Below are 21,349 nucleotides of genomic sequence, written 5' to 3'. Positions count from 1 at the left end.
ATAGCATCCATTACATGGGATTTCATTGGCCCTTCTCGCGTTCCTTGCTACGACCTCTGTTGCTGAGTTCCATTTGTATTTCTCCCTCTCCAAGGTCTTCCAGTGCTTCTGCTTTCTCCTGGGTTTTCCAGTGCTCCCCCCCTCCAGGATTTTTTGCTACCTATTCTGAGTGTGGTGCTGTCTCTTCCTTGAAGTCTTAATTTCCTCTGCTGAGGTTTTGCGTTGCTTAGGAACTCCCCTTATGAGAGTTACTGTCTGCCTGGAGTCTTTTCTGATTTTCCTGTCCATTGCCATTGTTTCTTCTTGTGGTTGCTGCTTTGAATGCATTGGCATATTAAGTGTAACAGGCACACGCACACAGTCATTGCTCAGATGTAGTTGGTTTCTCTTTGCAGGTGTATTTCAAACAAATGTATCAATACAGGTACAGAGTGTCTCCGACTGGTTCTATTTTTTTTCCCTTTCAAAGCTGCAGTACGAATTGTTTTTTTAAAAACATTTTAACCTTTGTTTAAAACAGATTGGAGACTTTTCTTCTTCACAAAACTCTAGAACTTCTCTGTTGGAAATCCCTCAGTGCAGGGACTGTTACCCAGATAATGCCACCTGCCACCGCTCCCGCCAGCACTTCAGCCAGCACTGTTTATGGGTTAGGTCACTGCCAAAACAATAGTGAAAATTAAGCTGACCTTTTTTATTAAAGAGGCTTTACATCTGGGTTATTTTAAATTGAATTTCTCAGTCGACAAGTAGGAAAATACACACACATATGTATGTACACAGGCACATAGAGAGACACAACACACCCACACACATACTGACTGACACACACATTCACACAAACACATTCACAGACACGTGCACACATGCACGCACACTCACGTTTTATATCCCTATTGTTCATGGCTAACGTTGGGAAGACATCTTACATTGAAAGAGTTCATGACATCTAATACACAATGAATTGACTGTGGGTTATTAATGTACCACAGTCACGGTACATGTTTTCAGATCTTACCCAAGTTGTCCCTCATTCACTCCTTCACCATGTTAAATGAGAGAAGAAATACCTACTCGTTCCTGTGTCCCAAACTTCCCATCCTGGACAAGGTGAACCTCATAGGTAAAGTTCAATGCAGGAGTGCTTGCAAGCTTGATGAGCAAATCAATACAGAATCCATAGCAGCACTGAGGAACAATGGGGCGACCTGCCAAATACAACATGGAGCGCAGTTAGCATGGCTTCAATTAAAACAACTAACAGCTTCTATATTTCAACACATCACAGCACAGTTGTTTAAAAATATCTGAAATGCGTATGATTGTCAAAAAGTGTAAACTTAAAAGTACAATTTCTGAATGGAATGTTGCTGCAGTAACATTTAATAGTTCATTAAAATCATCTAACACTGAAGAATTGTATTTCCTAGAATCAGTGCTAAGATGGTTAAGAAGAATGCTCGAAACACATGTGAGATCTCAAGGGGTCCAGAACTTTCTTATTTCAATGGGAAATTTCTGCTCCTGTCCCATTGCTTCCAGCCTGCATCAATTAAAGATCATGGAAAACATTGAGCCTGGGGCCAGGCTCAGATTTTTCAAAAAGACCTGCAAGTCCTCACATGGACACTGACCTCAGGAGGTCACAGCCTGTGTGGGAGGAGGGTGCAGCACCCAGTCTCACAGAGAGTGCCCATCCTTCATTGATGAGCAGGGAGGTGAGGATAAACTTCACAATGGCGAGAAAGCGGGCTATCATTTCTGGGGCCTCTTCTCATGGCACCCTGAACGAGGACAGCAGCTCCTCCACCCTCTGTCAGTCAAAGTTTATTTATTAGTCACAAGACTTATATTGACACTACAGTGAAGTTACTGTGAAATTCCCCTAGTCACCACAATTCGACACCTGTTCGGGTCAATGCACCTAACCAGTATTTCTTTCAGAATGTGGGAGGAAACCGGAGCACCCGGAAGAAACACACGCAGACACGGGAAGAACGTCCAAAGTCCACACAGTGACACAAGCTGGGAATCGAAGCCGGGTCCCTGGTGCTGTGAAGCAGCAGTGCTAACCACTGTGCTACCATGCCATCCACAGAACCATCCTCTGAGCCCTGGGCAGTGAGGTGTGCCCTTGCTGAGTGCACCCCCTGGAGGTGCCTGCTCAGGCTCTTCCACAGTAAGGAGTCTAACAACAGGTTAAAGTCCAACAGGTTTATTTGGTAGCAAGCGCCACTAGCTTTCGGAGCGCTGCTCCTTCGTCAGGTGAGTGGGAGATCTGCATTAAGTACTGGTTAAAAAGATGTGTATTGTCTCCAGACAGGACAGCCAGTGAGATTTTGCAAATCCTCTCCACTCACATTGTCTGTACCTTTAAGACTTGATTAGCTGTAAAGACTCGCATTCCAATCATTATTCATTATTCTGTGAATTGAGTTTGTGTCTTTATATGCCCTGTTTGCTGTTTGAGAGCAGATCTCCCACTTACCTGTCGAAGGAGCAGCGCTCCGAAAGCTAGTGGCGTTTGCTACCAAATAAACCTGTTGGACTTTAACCTGGCGTTGTTCGACTCCTTACTGTGTTTACCCCAGTCCAACGCCGGCATCTCCACATCAGGCTCTTCCAGCCAGAGGATGACCACCAAGATCATCAATACGAACAGGGCATAACAGTCAGCAACCTGCCTCTAATGCCACTCTCTGTGAGGGGAGGAGGGGGGCACCTACACGTTACGCTCACAAACATTAGCTTAAGACCTCAGCAAGGATTTGCACTGGGAGCCTATGTTTTCTTTTCATATCACTTGAGTTTATAAATGATCCAACTGGATGGTTTTGGTTTGTTTTAAGTTAATGTTATCACTGCTTGCCCACAAGCTGTAAGTGTCCTGTATAGTTTGATAGGTGTCAGCCTCGTCAGTGCCCCATGGGAGACATTTGGAGTATCAAACTTTATTACTAGGACAGTAATGCCACAGTGGGCTCATGGAGTGGTTAAGTGTGAGGTGTTTGGATGGAGGTTGTGCCCATGGACTCTGTGAGAAGGACAGGCCTGCCAGCCTAGCTGGAGAAATGCTGAGTCAAGGCCTCCTTGGTGTCCCGGACTCCCTGGAGGTTCTTGATTTCAGCCTCTTTGTCCTCATCTTTTGGCTGCCAGGTTCTGTATCCGAGTCAATGCCGGATTCCTCCTCTGAGGCAGGTGCAGCAGTATCAGCGGCTCCCTGGTCCAGTGGCTCCCCATTCGAAAGAGCACAGCAGACAATGATATGAGCAACACTCGCTCAGGCAGAGTGAATGTGGCACCCCCAGATTGGTCCAGGCATTGGAACCTCATCTTCAGCAGGCTAATGGTCCTCTCCTGCCCTTGTGGATACTGGCAGTGATTATATCTTTCCTCTGTCTCTGTCTTTGGGTGTCAGAAGAGGCGTCATCAGTCACCTTTTCAAAACATACTCCTTGTCACCCAGCATCCAATCTTTGAGGTGAGCTGGAGCCGTGTACAGCCTTGGCGCTTGTCAGTGAGGTAGAATGTAGGCATCGTGAGAGCTGCCAGGGTACCTCCCACAGACCACAGAATCTGGGTCTTGTGCTCACAAACTATCTAAACATCATGGAGTGAAACCATTTCCTGTTGACAAAGGCACCTGGCTGGCCAGCTGGCACCTTGACGGCCACATGGGTGCAATCAATGGCACCCTGGATTCAGAAAAACCCTACAATTACAGCAAAGCCTCTCGTACAGTCAACCTGGCTGACTTGGACTTGAAATAAATGAATGTTCTCACCCTTTTGAACAGAGCATCAGTCACCAGCTTGGCACAGCTGTGTGCAGCTCACTGGGAGACTCCACAAAGATCACCCTGGAAAGATCCACATGCATATGAGTTTAGTATCATAGTGATCTTGAGAGCCACGGGCGTTGGGTGTCCACCCACACAATTGGAGGCTATTTCTGGTCCAATCATCTGGCAAATGGTCGTGACGGCTTCCCTTGAAGGCCATAGTCTCCTGTGGCACTGGACCTTGGTCATGTCAGGGTAGTTGCTTCACTGTTTGTACACTCTGACAGCTGGGTAGTGGCATCTTTCTTGGGGATTTCCTCCTTACCCTCCCTGCTGGCCCTGAATACCCTGTGCCTACACCCACCTGGCTTCCTCTCTCTTTGTCCCCTGTCTGCCTCCTTCTCAGATGTGCTACTGAGTAGACTAAACCCATCTGCACAAATGCAAGTGGGTCTGAACCATGCACGGATGGTAACATCGGGACCCAAATCTCCAATATCAGAGGACAGCAATGTCCTGAGAGCTCCAGGCTATGTTGAACCCTCCACAGAATGCAGAGATAACACTGAAAATTCTTAGAAGAAGCCCCTCACCTCACTCCTAAAAACTCCTCACTCCTCAGCCTGCCTTTCCTCCAGCCCCCTTTCATCCCACTTTTGGATGATAAAACTAAAAATGGATTGGCCACGTGTCCATGCGATGACCTAAAAACAGCACGGGCAACATAACATTGGGATCAATTGGAGAGACAATCCTCTCAAGTGGCTTCATAACTGCTGACGGCCATGCTACTGACCCGTGCCTGCTGACTGAGACATTGTCTGAGCGTGTGATGATGTCGGTATGTGTGCGTAAAATTCTGCCCAAGGTTATGTTTGCTGCGAACAGTGATAGTGACATAGCGTGGCTTACCTGGCACAGTTGCATTGGGTCCTGTACAGATCACCTTTTTAATGGGGTCACCACTCATTGTAATCTCTTCTTCACATGTTCCATCTGGTAATGTTGGCTTCACATATACAAAAGGCTCCTGGTAAATACTGACAATCTTTGGGTAAAGTAAAAAAAATCCAATCACCTTTCTACATAAAGTATTTTCTTGTGAGCAGTTTATAAACAGCTTACATGGAAAATAAGAAAAATCTCCCCAAATGTAATGAGTTATTATTGTTTAATAGTTCATACATGATACATTAGAACAAAATCTTCAAAGTCAGGAGCGTCATGTTGAGGGCAGGAGACTGTGGGCCTGATTGTACCATCACGTTGTGCCCATTTTCGAGCCCGAAAACTTGGTAAAGTCAGGCGTGAGGCGAGTAGCGCAATCCGCGACCGCCTCCGTGCCCATTCCCCCTTTACTAAGGCCCGAAAATGGCCGTGGAAAACGGGCGCAATGGCCATTTAAATGCATTTGCATGCACATAATTTGATTTAATGGGCTGCATGCCCAACTTTACTAGCACTTCCCCCTTTACCTCCACGTTCGCTCATCCAGAATTGGTGCAAAACAGACATGCTCCATTAAAGTCCGATTTGGGCGCTCCAGTTAGTGAGGAGGTAAGTGCCGAGCGTCCGATGGCTCTCTGCTTGAGATTGGTGGAGGAGGGGGGAGGTCCGCTGCCACTCTGCCTGAGATCAAAGAGGGGGAAGGGGGGTCCACTGCCACTCTGCCTGAGATCAGTGAGGGGGAAGGGGGGTCCACTGCCACTCTGCCTGAGATCAGTGGGGGTGAAGAGAGGTCCGCTGCCAGTCTGCCTGAGATCATAGAACCATAGAAAATTACAGCTCAGAAACAGGCCTTTCGGCCCTTCTTGTCTGTGCCGAACCATTTTTTGCCTAGTCCCACTGACCTGCACTTGGACCATATCCCTCCACACCCCTCTCATCCATGAACCCATCCAAGTTTTTCTTAAATGTTAAAAGTGACCCCGCATTTACCACTTTATCCGGCGGCTCATTCCAGACTCCCACCACTCTCTGCGTGAAGAAGCCCCCCCTAATATTCCCTTTAAACTTTTCTCCTTTCACCCTTAACCCATGCCCTCTGGTTTTTTTCTCCCCTAGCCTCAGCGGAAAAAACCTGCTTGCATTCACTCTATCTATACCCATCAAAATCTTATACACCTCTATCAAATCTCCCCTCAATCTTCTACGCTCCAGGGAATAAAGTCCCAACCTATTCAATCTCTCTCTGTAACTCAGCTTCTCAAGTCCCGGCAACATCCTTGTGAACCTTCTCTGCACTCTTTCAACCTTATTTACATCCTTCCTATAACTAGGTGACCAAAACTGTACACAATACTCTAAATTCGGCCTCACCAATGCCTTATGTAACCTTACCATAACACTCCAACGTTTACACTCGATACTACGATTTATAAAGGCCAATGTACCAAAGGCACTCTTTACGACCCTATCCACCTGTGACGTCACTTTTAGGGAATTCTGTACCTGTATTCCCAGATCCCTCTGTTCACCTGCACTCTTCAGAGTCCTCCCATTTACCCTGTACGTTCTACTTTGGTTTGTCCTTCCAAAGTGCAATATCTCACACTTGTCTGTGTTAAATTCCATTTGCCATTTTTCAGCCCATTTTTCTAGTTGGTCCAAATCCCTCTGCAAGCTTTGAAAACCTTCCTCACTGTCCACTACACCTCCAATCTTTGTATCATCAGCAAATTTGCTGATCCAATTTACCACATTATCATCCAGATCATTGATATAGATGACAAACAACAATGGACCCAACACCGATCCCTGCGGCACACCCCTAGTCACAGGCCTCCACTCAGAGAAGCAATCCTCCACAACCATTCTCTGGCTTCTTCCATTAATATTCCTCTAATATTCCCTTTAAACTTTTCTCCTTTCACCCTTAACCCATGCCCTCTGGTTTTTTTCTCCCCTAGCCTCAGTGGAAAAAGCCTGCTTGCATTCACTCTATCTATACCCATCAAAATCTTATACACCTCTATCAAATCTCCCCTCATTCTTCTGCACCCCAGGGAATAAAGTCCCAACCTATTCAATCTCTCTCTGTAACTCAGCTTCTCAAGTCCCGGCAACATCCTTGTGAACTTTCTCTCCACTCATGAGCCAGTGTCTAATCCAATTTACTACCTCCCCATGTATACCCAGCGACTGAACCTTCCTAACTAACCTCCCATGAGGGACCTTGTCAAAGGCCTTGCTGAAATCCAGATAGACAACATCCACCGCCTTCCCTTCATCCACTTTCCTGGTAACCTCCTCGAAAAACTCTAATAGATTGGTCAAACATGACCTACCACACACAAAGTCATGTTGACTCTCCCTAATAAGTCTCTGTCTATCCAAATATTTGTAGATCCTATCCCTTATCACACCTTCCAATAACTTGCCCACCACCGACGTCAAACTTACTGGCCTATAATTTCCCGGATTTCTTTTGGAACCTTTTTTAAACAACGGAACAACATGAGCCACCCTCCAATCATCCGGCACCTCCCCCGTGAATACTGACATTTTAAATATGTCTGCCAGGGCCCCTGCAAGTTCAACACTAGCTTCCCTCAAGGTCCGTGGGAATACCCTGTCCGGTCCTGGGGATTTATCCACTCTGATTTGCCTGAAGCACCTCCTCCCCTTTAATCTGTAAAGGTTCCATGACCTCCCTACCTGTTTGCCCTATTTCCGTAGACTCCATGCCCGTTTCCTCAGTAAATACGGATGCAAAAAAACCATTTAGTATCTCCCCCATCTCTTTTGGTTCCATACAGTCTACCACTCTGGTCTTCAAGAGGACCAATTTTATCCCTCACTATCCTTTTGCTCCTAACATACCTATAGAAGCTCTTTGGATTTTCCTTCACTCTGTCTGCCAAAGCAACCACATGTCTTCTTTTATCACTCCTGACTTCCCTCTTAAGTAGCTTCTTGCACTTTTTATACTCCTTGAGCATCTGATTTGTTCCTTGCTGCCTGTACATTTCATACAACTCTCTCTTTCTCTTAATCAGTGTTACAATCTCCCTCGAGAACCAAGGTTCCTTATTCCTATTTACTTTGCCTTTAATCCTGACAGGAACATACAAACTCTGCACTCTCAAAATTTCTCCTTTGAAGGCCTCCCACTTTCCAATTTACATCCTTATCAGAAAACAGCCTGTGCCAATCCACACTTCCCAAATCCCTCCTCATTTCATCAAATTTGGCCTTTTTCCAGTTCAGAACTTCAACCCGAGGACCAGATCTATCCTTATCCATGATCAGATTGAAACTAATGGCATTATGATCACTGGATCCAAAGTGTTCCCTCACACTCACATCCATCACTTGCCCTAACTCATTTCCCAATAGGAGATCCAATATTGCATCCTCTCTAGTTGGCACCTCTATATACTGATGTAGAAAATTCTCCTGAACACATTTTACAAACTCTACCCCGTCTAAACCTTTAACAGTATGTGAGTCCCAATCTATATGTGGAAAATTAAAATCCCCTACTATCACAACTTTGTGTTTCTTGCAGTTGTCAGCTATCTCTCTGCTGATTTGTTCCTCCAATTCTCGCTGACTATTGGGTGGTCTATAATACAACCCCATTAATGTGGTCATACCTTTGCTGTTTCTCAGCTCCACCCATAGGGCCTCTGTAGACAAGCTCCCTAATCTATCCTGCCTGAGTATCGCTGTAACATTTTCCCTGACCAACAATGCCCCCCCCCCCCCCCCCCCACCTTTTATCCCTCTGCCTCTATCCCGCCTGAAATATTGGAACCCCGGAACATTGAGCTGCCAGTCCTGCCCCTCCTGTAGCCAAGTTTCACTAATGGCTATAATGTCATATTTCCATGTGTCTATCCACGTCTTCAGCTCATCTGCCTTCTCCACAATACTCCTGGCATTGAAATAGACACACCTCAAAAGATTATTTCCACCACACTCAACCCTTCCATTTGTGATTTTACTTGAACTAACCTGTCTTTTTACCCCTGCTCCACTATCTGCTCTGGCACTCTGATTCCCATCCCCCTGCAAATCTAGTTTAAACGCTCCCCAGTAACACTGGCAAACCTCCCTGCAAGTATATCGGTGAGGGGGGGAGGGGCCCGTGATCAATCTCCGTGGCAGGGAGGTGATGGGATTAGGGGGTCAGTAATGTTGTGGGAGGTGGGGCAATATCCGTGGGGTCCAAGGGGAGGCATTATCCAGTCCGGGAGCAATGTGGCAGGGGAGCAGCATTCTATCATATTTGTTTCTGCGCATGCGCAGTTGGAGGCGCCGATTGGAGCTGCAGGATTTTGGGTGCATTAAGCCCCACCCACAGACTTCTGCAGCGTGATTCAGTATCGCTGATATTTTTTCAGGCAGAGTGCATATGCCCAGCATTTAGGATCAAAATGGTAAAATAGTGCCCTGAGAGTTGTGTAAATCCAGGCTCTAAATGCTGAAATTAAATAACCCAGCCTCTTAGCAGCTGTAATAGGCCTTTTACCATTACGTTTGAAACATCTTTCATTGTAGGTCCCAGTGCCACACACTGAACTCCACAATAGAGGCTTTTCATTGAACCCATTCAGCAATGGTGGAAATCCATACAATTCTCCGCATTTATTCCCAGGATCTTGTATCATGTTGTATAAACATGCACGGATTGATAGTTGTTGGAATGTTTTATGTGAAATGATTTCCCTGTCTTCAACGTCAATGATCACTCCTGTGAGTGAAAGGGAAACAGCAAACCCCTGGCATTGTACTCAGGCTGGTTTGAATATACCATCGATTGGAATAAATGAATATAGTCTGTACCAGTTTGCAGCTTAGGTTGGAAAGTACTGGGTGAATTTATTATATATTGAACAGGTAATTGGACTATTTTCAGTACAAACAGTGTGTTGCAGTTACTGCAACCGTTATTAGTCTGAAAATGTGAGTAAAGAACAGAGCCACTTTTCCTGCATAAGCCCTCAACATTAATCTGGGATTTTCTTCCCTTTACTCTATCAGTGGTGATTCACACTCTTCCCTTACCTTCACACTGCAGGACAGGCCATTCACCCTCCCCTTCTCCTTCATTGATATTGACACAGACATTAAACCATGAGCTTACGGTAAGGGGAAAGTCACCATAGTCCAGGCGACCATAGGCTGCTCTGCCCTTTGACGGGGGAGAGCTGACTGGTGGTGATTTAACCTGAGGATCACCACATCTCAGGCGAAGGGCAAGGTTGAGAAGGCAGAGCCTTCATGAATAACCTCAGCCGATACAGGCATTGAACCCATGCTGTTGGCGTCGCTCTGCATCAAGAACCAGCTGTCCAGCCAACTGGGAAACTTCCTGCACGAGTAGCTAGCAGTCCTGGTTTCTGTGTTGTGAAACTGGACATTAATCATTGTCTATAATGACTCAGCCATTGAAGTTGAACTATTCTGGACATCAGGATTACTGCAGAGAATGCAGTGTTTTAGCCTCACAGCTGCTGGACTGCTAGAATAATTTTGCCCAGGTTTCTACCTTCAATTTTGTCGACATCTGAAAGCCTTTGGGTGTATTTAACTCTCCTCCTGGCCAAATTATTTTCTTGTCATTCAGCAGAACCTGTGGAATTGATGACACACTGTCAGAAATACATCCTCGATATGGAAGGTAGACTCAGAGTGAGGGAGAACAATTAAACATAAAGGCAGAATTCTCCTGCCATTCACGCCCTGTCACTGCTGCAAGTGAGGATGGAGAATTTGGCACTCTGCCAGATCTCCGTTCATTGCAGCGGGGCTGGAGAATCCTGCTGGCATGAATGGCCGGAAAATTCCAGCCAAAGCTTCTAACAAAATACCATCGGCTCTATTACCAGCTCAACACGTTTTACTTCCATTGACATGGAGTGAATAACAGGGAAAATTTATGAACTGCCACATTTCAAAAATTCCAAAGGTGGATTACAACATTCAACATGATTAATTAGATTGCAGAAAGTCTTTCAGTGATTTTATTAAGCAAAGATTGTTCCAATCATTGATATCTGTGTGTGTCCAACTAGCAGTCAATCCTATTCCTAACTGAACATTCAGATGACTTCTTCTTTAACGGCATTTATCAAGATGGTGCCAATTGCTTCAGATAGGAGTATATTCTATAAATCTACAATCTCGATTTCTCATCTTTGTCTGTGTCCTGGATGATGTAATGCCATTGACAGAAAACCTGTCAGTATGCCTCACAGTCCCCCCCCATTCTCCAATATATACATTACAGATAGTAAGTAAATTATTAATATTAATACATTACAGGGAGCTGGAAATGCAATCTTTTTCAATCTTTGTCAGTATAAAAAAGGGGTGGTGCCGTGGCACAGTGGTTAGCACTGCTGCCTCACAGCGCCAGGGACCCAGTTTCAATTCCGGCCTTGGGTGAATGTCAGTGTGAAGTTTGCATGTTCTCCCCGTGTCTGTATGGGTTTCCTCCGGGTGCTCCAGTTTCCTCTCACAGTCCAAAGATGTGCGGGTTAGGTTGTTTGGCCATGCTAATTTGCCCCTTAGTGTCGGAGGGAGTAGCAGGGTAATTACGTGCGGCTACAGGAATAGGGCCTGGGCAAGATTGTTGTCGGTGTAGACTCGATGGGTCGATTGCCTCCTTCTGCACTGTAGGGATTGTATGATTTTGTCAGAACTGCCAACATGCCCTTTAACTTGTACTTGCCACAAGTAATAAACTCTGTAGATAACCACCGACTTAATGCTCTGAAAATCACCTTTCCAATTGTTCTATTTATTTATCTGTGTGTGGTATTTTACAATCTTTGGGTCTGATGTGTGGATGATTGATTAACATACGATGTGTTCAATTTAAACATTTTATGATTTGGCAAATGCCGAAATTTTTGACTTTTCTTTGGTTAAAAGAAACATTAGAATGTGGGAGAAATAAACTCAGTGTATGGGTCTGGATACTTGTTATCACACAAACAACCCCATGTTCCAGAGTCACAGAAAGACTCCACATCACTCTGGTGCAATTAGACTCACAGCGGGGCATCAGTGAGCATAAAAAGGCTGAGTTATTTTAAGTTCTTATGCAATCATAAAACAAAATTAATTCTCTCAGGATGATCAGAACTGCATTTTTTATGTTGTAACACCAATGCAGTAGGGTGAGAAAACTTAATAAAAGAAAAAGGTAGAAAACACCTATCTTACAATCCTGTGAGCATTCCTGCATTTTACCTACGAGGTTCATCTTATGCAGAATGGAAGTCTGAGACAAAGGAGTGAGGAGCTATTTCTTCTTTCATTTAACAGGATAAACAACTGAATGAGGGAGAACTTGGGTTCTCATGGTATCCCAAAGTGCATTAAAACCAATGAGGGATTTTTAAAGTATCATTGTTGTTGTAATGAAGGAAACGTGGCAACCAATTTGTACACAGCAAGCTCCCACAAACAGCAATGTGATAATCAGTTACCCTGCTCGTGTGGTGCTGCTGGCTCAGGTGTAATTAGTGGCCAGAATTCCCCCTTTCTCGACTGGTACCAGAAATCCTTTTATATCCATGAGAGGTCAGATGGAGCCTCAGTTTGACATCCCATCTGAAATATGGCACCTTGGACTTTGCTGCACTCCCTCAATACAGCAGTGAAGAATCTGCCTAGGTTTTGTGCTCAAGTGTCTGGAGTGAGGCTTGCATCCATAACCTCCTGATTTCAAGATCAGAGTGCTACCACTGTATGTCAGGAGAGAGCTGACCAGCATCAGCTATACCAGGAGCTGGTCAAGTCAACTGAATATCCATCACTTCACCATGGAGTTCTGGGGAGCTAGATTGATTGAAATAATTAAAACGTGGCTTAATAATTTTACCACCATACAACAGAACCAGCAATAACTTGCATTCATATAGCATCTTTACACTGTACAATTATCCAAGTCCCTTTACAGGAGGGATATCAAACAAAATTTGACACCAGACCATACAAAAGAGATATTGGCTGGGATTCTTCCAAAAAATCAAATGCCCAACATGCGGGAAAACACGAGTATTTCTTGCCAGTTTTTTTAGTGTTCTCACCAGAGCGAATCTCTGACACCCTAAGCATTGCAGAATGCCTCAGCGGAATTCACTCTGGAAAGTAAGGGGTGGGGTCTATTCCCATCCGACAGACTGGCAGCATAGGCTGAGTGGGCCATCGCATGCACCGATCTGCCAAGGTGCCTGGTGGGCAGTGCCAAGGTGCCTTCCCTGATCCCTGACCTTCCTGGGGGGCCTCAGTGCCCTATGTTCCATCCAGCAGGGTCAGGGTGCCCATTCCCCGTTAGTGGGCAGTAGTCATAAACACCGCTGGAGAGAACCACTCCTGTTGGGTGGGGTGGGGGGGTGGAGGTGGCGATGGGGAGAGATGCTAGTGGACCTGGAGTATGCTGTTCCGGGTCCGCTCATCATAAATCTCAATTTCAATAGCGGCACGATGGCACAGTGGTTAGCACTGCTGCCTCATAGTGCCAGGGACCCGGTTCAATTCCCGGTTTGGGTCACTGTGCGGAGTCTGTACGTTCTCCCCGTGTCTGTGTGACTTTCCTCCGGGTGCTCCAGTTTCCTCCCATAGTCCCAAGACATGCTGGTTAGGTGCGTTGGCCATGCTAAGTTCTCCCTTAGTGTACCCAAACAGACACCGGAGTGCGGTGACGAGGAGATTTTCACAGTCACTTCGTTGCAGTGTGAATGTAAGCCTACTTGTGACCAATAAATAAACTTTAAACAATATGATAATGAGCACCGCGCTGCTTTCCAGCACGGAGCTCATTACGCTCAAGTCTCTGGGAGACTTGCGACTGGCATACCTTGCTACAGCCCCCACTGGTGTCACCCGGCCATTAGATCAGATGATCAAAAGCTTGGTCAAAGATGTTGGCTGGAATTTTACCGTCCCGCCCACCACGGGAATTGGAGCAGGTGAGGGGCGGATCATGGAAAGGTCCATTGAGCTCGAGTGGGATTTAACAGTTTCGGGATGAGTGAGGCTGTAAAATCCCGCCCATGATTTGTACCTGTCAGGGAGGGAGGAAGTGGTCGAGCTAGGGAACCGTGGTTTACTAAAGAAGCTGAATCTCTTGTGAAGAGGAAGAAGGAGACTTATGTAAAGATGAGACATGAAGGCTCAGGGCACTTGAGAGTTACAAGTTAGCCAGGAAGGACCTGAAGAGAGAGCTAAGAAGAGCCAGGAGGGGACATGAGAAGTCTTTGGCAGGTAGGATCAAGGAAAGCCCTAAAGCTTTCTATAGGTATATCAGGAATGAAAGAATGACTAGGGTAAGATTAGGGCCAGTCAAGGACAGTAGTGGGAAGTTGTGCGTGGAGTCAGAAGAGATAGGAGAGGCGCTAAATGAATATTTTTCATCAGTATTCAGGAAAAAGACAATGTTGTCGAAGAGAATACTGGGATACAGGCTATTAGACTAGACGGGGATTGAGGTTCATAAGGAGGAGGTATTAGCAATTCTGGAAAGTGTGAAAATAGATAAGTCCCCTGGGCCGGATGGGATTTATCCTAGGATTCTCTGGGAAGCTAGGGAGGAGATTGCAGAGCCTTTGGCTTTGATCTTTATGTCGTCATTGTCTACAGGAATAGTGCCAGAAGACTGGAAGATAGCAAATGTTGTCCCCTTGTTCAAGAAGGGGAGTAGAGACAACCCTGGTAATTATAGACCAGTGAGCCTTACTGCTGTTGTGGGCAAAGTTTTGGAAAGGATTATAAGAGATAGGATTTATAATCATCTAGAAAGGAACAATTTGATTAGGGATAGTCAATACGGTTTTGTGAAAGGTAGGTCGTGCCTCACAAACCTTATTGAGTTCTTTGAGAACATAAGAACATAAGAAATAGGAGCAGGAGTAGGCCATCTAGCCCCTCGAGCCTGCCCCACCATTCAATAAGATCATGGCTGATCTGAAGTGAATCAGTTCCACTTACCCGCCTGCTCCCCATAACCCTTAATTCCCCTACCGATCAGAAATCCATCTATCCGTGACTTAAACATATTCAACAAGGTAGCCTCCACCACTTCAGTGGGCAGAGAATTCCAGAGATTCACCACCCTCTGAGAGAAGAAGTTCCTCCTCAACTCTGTCCTAAACTGACCGCCCTTTATTTTGAGGCTGTGCCCTCTAGTTCTAGCTTCCTTTCTAAGTGGAAAGAATCTCTCCACTTCTACCCTATCCAGCCCCTTCATTATCTTATATGCCTCTATAAGATCACCCCTCAGCCTTCTAAACTCCAACGAGTACAAACCTAATCTGCTCAATCTCTCCTCATAATCTACACCCCTCAACTCCGGTATCAACCTGGTGAACCTTCTCTGCACCCCCTCCAAGGCCAATATATCCTTTCGCAAGTAAGGGGACCAAAACTACACACAGTATTCCAGCTGCGGCCTCACCAATGCCTTGTACAGATGCAGCAAGACTTCTCTGCTTTTATATTCTATCCCCTTCGCGATAAATGCCAACATCCCATTTGCCTTCTTGATCACCTGTTGTACTTGCAGACTGAATTTTTGCGACTCATGCACAAGGACCCCAGGTCCCTTTGCACAGTAGCATGTTGTAATTTTTTTCCATTTAAATAATAATCCAATTTGCTATTATTTCTTCCAAAGTGAATAACCTCGCATTTGCCAACGTTATACTCCATCTGCCAGATCCTTGCCCACTCACTCAGCCTATTCAAATCTCTCTGCAGACCTTCCGCTTCCTCCACGCAATTCACTTTCCCACTTATCTTTGTGTCGTCAGCAAACTCTGTTACTCTACACTCAGTCCCCTCCTCCAGATCATCTATGTAAATAGTAAACAGTTGAGGCCCCAGTACCGATCCCTGCGGCACGCCACTAGTCACCATCTGCCAACCAGAAAAGCACCCATTTATTCCAACTCTCTGCTTCCTGTTGGATAGCTAATCCCCAATCCACGCTAACACCCTACCCCCAACTCCGTGTGCCCCAATCTTCTGCAGCAACCTTTTGTGAGGCACCTTAGCGAATGCCTTTTGGAAATCCAAAAACACCACATCTACCGGTTCCCCTCCGTCAACCGCACTAGTCACATCTTCATAAAAATCCAGTAAGTTCGTCAAACACGACTTTCCTCTCATGAATCCATGCTGCGTCTGCTTGATCGAACCATTCTTATCCAGATGGCCCGCTATTTCTTCTTTAATGATGGATTCCAGCATTTTCCCAACTACAGACGTTAAGCTAACCGGCCTGTAGTTACCCGCCTTTTGTCTATTTCCTTTTTTAAACAGCGGCGTAACAGTAGCCGTTTTCCAATCCGCCGGCACTACCCCAGAGTTCAGTGAATTTTGATAAATAACCACTAACGCATCCGCTATTACCTCTGACATTTCTTTCAGTACCCTGGGATGCATTCCATCCGGGCCCGGGGACTTGTCCATCTTCAGTCCCATTAGTCTACCAAGCACTGCCTCTCTAGTAACAATAATTGTATTGAGTACCTCTCCGCCTACCAACACTCGATCGCTAATATTCGGTAAACTATTTGTGTCTTCCAGCGTGAAGACCGACACAAAAAACCTATTTAAAGTCTCAGCCATTTCCTCGTTTTCCACTATTAAATCCCCCCTCTCGTCCTCCAAGGGTCCAACATTCACTCTAGCCACTCTATTCCTTTTTATATATTTGTAAAAACTTTTACTATTATTTTTTATGTTTAGAGAAGGTGACCAAAGAGGTGGAAGAGGGTAAAGCAGTTGATGTGGTGTATATGGATTTCAGTAAAGCGTTTGATAAGGTTCTCCACGGTAAGCTATTGCAGCAAATATGGACACATGGGATTGAGGGTGATTTTGCGGTTTGGATCAGAAATTGGCTAGCTGTAAGAAGACAGAGGGTGGGGTTGATGGGAAATGTTCATCCTGGAGTTCAGTTACTAGTGGTGTACCACAAGGATCTGTTTTGGGGCCACTGCTGTTTGTCATTTTTATAAATGACCTGGATGAGGGCGTAGAAGGCTGGGTTAGTAAATTTGCGGATGACACTAAAGTCGGTGGAGTGGTGGACAGTGCGGAAGGATGTTGCAGGTTACAGAGGGACATAGATAAGCTGCAGAGCTGGGCTGAGAGGTGGCAAATGGAGTTTAATGCGGAAAAGTGTGAGGTGATTCACTTTGGAAGGAGTAACAAGAATACAGAGTACTGGACTAATGGTAAGATACTTGGTAGTGTGGATGACTGGAGAGATCTCGGTGTCCATGTGCAGAGATCCCTGAAAGTTGGCACCTAGGTTGATAGGGTTGTTAAGAAGGCATTGTGGTAAACCACTGTTAAGCTTATTGCCTGTGTGTGTGTGTGACATGCCTGGACATGCCCCTGCCGGCCCTGCCTGAGACTCCTCCCCCACTGGTGCAGGTATAAAGGTGACTGCTCCCCACTCCCCTGCCTCAGTCTCTGGACCAGTTCATCGGCATGGGTGTGCTCCAAGTCTTTTGCGAATAAAAATCTATTTGTTCTTGCATACAAACTAGTCTTTGCTTGATTGATAGTGCATCAATTTTATTTGCAAAAGTTTTGGGATGGAGCAGATACTAAAACCCGATAGACTTGAATTGGACCCTCAAGCCGTAGGAGCCTCTAACAGCTTCGATCACTGGCTGCGATGTTTCAAAACTTTCCTCACTGCCTCCGCCTCCGTCGTCTGGACCGAAACCGACAAGCTACACGTGCTCCATGCCCGGGTAAGTGATCAAGTATTCTCGATGATTAGAGACGCTGAAACTTACAAGGATGCGATCGAACTTTTAAAAGGCCAGTACAACAAACAGTCTAATGTAATCTACGCCAGACATCTTCTGGCTACTCGCAGACAACAGCCAGGAGAATCGGGTGATCAATTCCAATTTAGGTAATTAGCATATTGTTACAAGATGCCATTCTCATTAGAACGTGGAAATTGTCTTTGGGAATAGGTGATAAACACTGTAGATTTCAGATTGGTGAGCAAGACAAACCCTGCAACACAAACCAACCTGCGGCACTTGGCAGGGCCTGCAACTGCCGCCCAAAACACTGAGGACTTAATCAGAGATGCCTATGTCACGGGTATCAGGTCAAACTATATCCGACAGCAACTGCTGGAACAGGGTGGGCTGGACCTACAAAAGACTGTGGCGCTTGCCGACTCGTTAGAGGTGGCCTTCCGTAATCTCGAGGCCTAAACCCCCGACCACGGGGGTGCATCGTGGATGCCGCAGTCGCCGCCACCTCTGTACTCGGGAGGGCCGCATGCCTATGCCACACCACGTCCCACCAATGACCCGACCGCTGCGGAAGTCTCCGGAGGCCCGAAGTGCTACTTCTGCAGCCTGGGGAAGCACTCCCGACAACGCTGCCCGGCAAAGGATGCGATCTGCTCCGGGTGTGGAAAGAAGGGCCATTACGGGAAGGTATGCAGGGCGAAATCAACCACCAAGCCCAGTGGCGCTGCGTGCGACCCGCAGGGGCCGCCATCTTGGACGCTTTGAGCTGCGTATGAGCCGTGCGGGCCGCCATCTTGGACACCTTCAGCCGCATGTGAGCCATGCGGACTGCCATCTTGGACGCCATCAGCCGTGTCGCAAAATCCAACGGTGGCTTTGGTTACGCTGGACCAATCCAGGCCTCACCAACTTGCCAGGTCCATGATGGACATCGAGGTAAACGGTCGCAGTACAAACTGTTTATTTGACTGTGGGAGTACGGAGAGCTTTATTCACCCTAACACAGTGAGTCGCTACGCCCTTTCAGTACTGCCAGTGAAGCAAACGATCTCCATGGCTTCAAAGTCCCACTCGATGGATGTCCTCGGGTACTGCGTGGCGACCCTGACTGTACGGGGCACAGTGTACAAATGTTTCAGGCTCCTTGTGCTGCCACAACTCTGCGCTGCCGTACTCCTGGGGCTAGATTTCCTGTGTCACCTTAAGAGCGTCACCATGGAGTATAATGGGCCTTTCCCCCCGCTCTCTGTTTGCAATCACTAGTTCTTAGATCGCCCACCGTGCACCACCTGCACCCTCTCGACCCTTAAAGTCGCCCCTCCCTCACTGTTTGAAAATCTCACCCCCAACTGCAAGCCCATCGCCACCAAGAGCAGGCGGTACAGTGCTGGAGACAGAGTTTTTATTAGGTCCGAAATACAACTGCTCCTAGGCGAGGGGATCATCGAGGCCAGTACCAGCCCCTGGAGAGCCCAAGTAGTAGTTGTTGAGACTGGGGAGAAACATCGCATGGTCATTGACTACAGTCAGACCATTAACCGATACACGCAGCTGGACGCGTACCCCCTCCCCCGCATATCTGACATGGTTAATCAGATTGCACAATATCAGGTGTTCTCCACCATCGACTTAAAATCTGCATACCACCAGCTCCCGATCCACCCGGAGGACCGCCAATATACTGCCTTCGAGGCGGATGGCCACCTCTATCACTTCCTTAGGGTCCCCTTTGGCGTCACCAACTGGGTCTCGGTTTTCCAGCGTGAGATGGACCGAATGGTAGAGCAGAACAGGCTGCGGGCCACCTTCCCGTACCTGGATAACGTCACCATCTGCGGCCATGATCAGCAGGACCACGACGCCAACCTCCACAAATTCCTCCACACCGCCACACTCCTAAATCTGACCTATAATAAGGAGAAGTGCGTATTCCGCACACGCCGCCTCGCCATCCTTGATTATGTTGTGGAAAACGGGGTCATCGGTCCCGATCCCGACCGCATGCATCCCCTCCTGGAACTTCCCCTCCCCACCAGCCTCAAAGCACTGAGGAGATGCCTGGGCTTCTTCTCGTATTGCGCCCAGTGGGTCCCCAATTATGTGGATAAAGCCTGTCCGCTCATCAAATCCACCTCTTTTCCCCTGACGGCAGAGGCCCGCCTGGCCTTCGACTGCATCAAAGCGGACATCGCAAAGGCCACGATGCACGTTGTAGACGAATCCATCCCATTCCAGGTGGAGAGCGATGCGTCTGACTTCGCCCTAGCCGCCACCCTTAACCAGGCAGGCAGACCCGTGGCCTTCTTCTCATGAACCCTCCAAGGCCCTGAAATTCGACACTCCTCTGTCGAGAAGGAGGCCCAAGCCATAGTGGAAGCTGTACGGCACTGGCGCCACTTCTTAGCTGGTAAACGATTCACCCTACTCACGGACCAACGGTCAGTTGCATTCATGTTTAATAACACGCAATGGGGCAAGATCAAAAATGATAAGATATTAAGGTGGAGAATCGAGCTTTCCACCTACAATTACGACATCTTATACCGGCCCGGGAAGCTCAATGAGCCCCCAGAAGCCCTGTCCCGGGGAATATGTGCCAGCGCACAAATAGACCAATTGCAGACTCTCCACAATGACCTCTGCCACCCGGGGGTCACCAGGTTTTTTCACTTCATTAAAGCTCGTAACCTGCCCTACTCCATTGAGGAAGCCAGGTCTATAACCAGATACTGCCAGGTCTGCGCAGAGTGCAAGCCGCACTTCTATCGGCACACCTCATAAAGGCCACACGCCCTTTCGAACACCTAAGCGTCGACTTCAAAGGCCCCCTCCCCTCTTCTGACCGCAACATATACTTCCTCAACGTCATTGATGAATATTCACGTTTTCCCTTCACTATTCCCTGCCCGGATATGACCTCGGCCACGGTCGTCAAGGCCCTGCACAGCCTCTTCGCCCTGTTCGGTTTCCCTAGCTATATCCATAGCGACCGGGGATCCTCCTTTATGAGTGATGAGCTGCGACAGTACCTGCTCTCTAAAGGCATAGCCTCGAGTAGGACCACCAGCTACAACTCCAGGGGGAACGGACAGGTAGAGAGGGAGAACGCGACAGTCTGGAAGGCCGTTTTACTAGCTCTGAGGTCTAAAGGTCTTCCAGTCACCCGCTGGCAAGAGGTCCTCCCTGATGCGCTAGACTCGATTAGATCACTCCTTTGCACAGCTACCAATGCTACCCCTCACGAAAGAATGTTTGTTTTCCCCAGAAAGTGCTCCTCGGGGACCTCACTCCCATCGTGGCTGACATCCCCAGGCCCTGTCCTGCTCCGGAAACACGTGAGGACCCATAAGTCGGACCCCCTGGTCGAAAGGGTCCAGCTCCTCCACACCAACCCCCAACACCCCTATGTGGTGTACCCCGACGGGCGGGAGGACACGGTCTCCATTCGAGACCTGGCACCCGCAGGTGCCCCAGGGACCACGACGACCCACAACCCCACACCCCCAATCCCCGTATACAGCCGCCTGAGCCCCAGGAGCTGCCACCACGCACCCGACAATCGGAAGGGACTACAGACGACTCGAGCGACTACGGCCTGGCACCTGAACCAACACCACGGCCACCGGAACCGACACCACAAATGGCACTACGGCGGTCGCAGCGGCAGATCAAGCCCCCAGAGAGACTAAATTTCTAAATTTGTAATTCTGTAAATATCGTTCCACCCACCTCACCCGCCGGACTCTTTTTTAAAAGCAGGGGTTGAATGTGGTAAATCACTGTTAGCTTATTGCCTGTGTGTGTGTGTGACATGCCTGGA

At 47.3% G+C, this 21,349-nt stretch overlaps 1 protein-coding gene across 1 annotated transcript in view; it reads right to left on the bottom strand.

The window, feature by feature from the left end:
• Positions 1-21,349, bottom strand: part of grin1a (glutamate receptor, ionotropic, N-methyl D-aspartate 1a) — a 284,384-nt gene that overhangs the window by 77,366 nt on the left and 185,669 nt on the right. Inside the window, exons 9-11 of the mRNA XM_078227534.1 lie at positions 10,278-10,361; positions 4,694-4,829; positions 1,075-1,208 (exon numbers count right to left, since the gene is read on the bottom strand). Coding sequence (XP_078083660.1) covers positions 1,075-1,208; positions 4,694-4,829; positions 10,278-10,361 — 354 coding nt within the window. The remainder of the gene's footprint in view (positions 1-1,074; positions 1,209-4,693; positions 4,830-10,277; positions 10,362-21,349) is intronic.

This window comes from Mustelus asterias, chromosome 13 (assembly GCF_964213995.1).
Source record: "Mustelus asterias chromosome 13, sMusAst1.hap1.1, whole genome shotgun sequence".
Classification (NCBI taxonomy): domain Eukaryota; kingdom Metazoa; phylum Chordata; class Chondrichthyes; order Carcharhiniformes; family Triakidae; genus Mustelus; species Mustelus asterias.
This window is presented reverse-complemented; position numbering and strand designations above follow the sequence as displayed.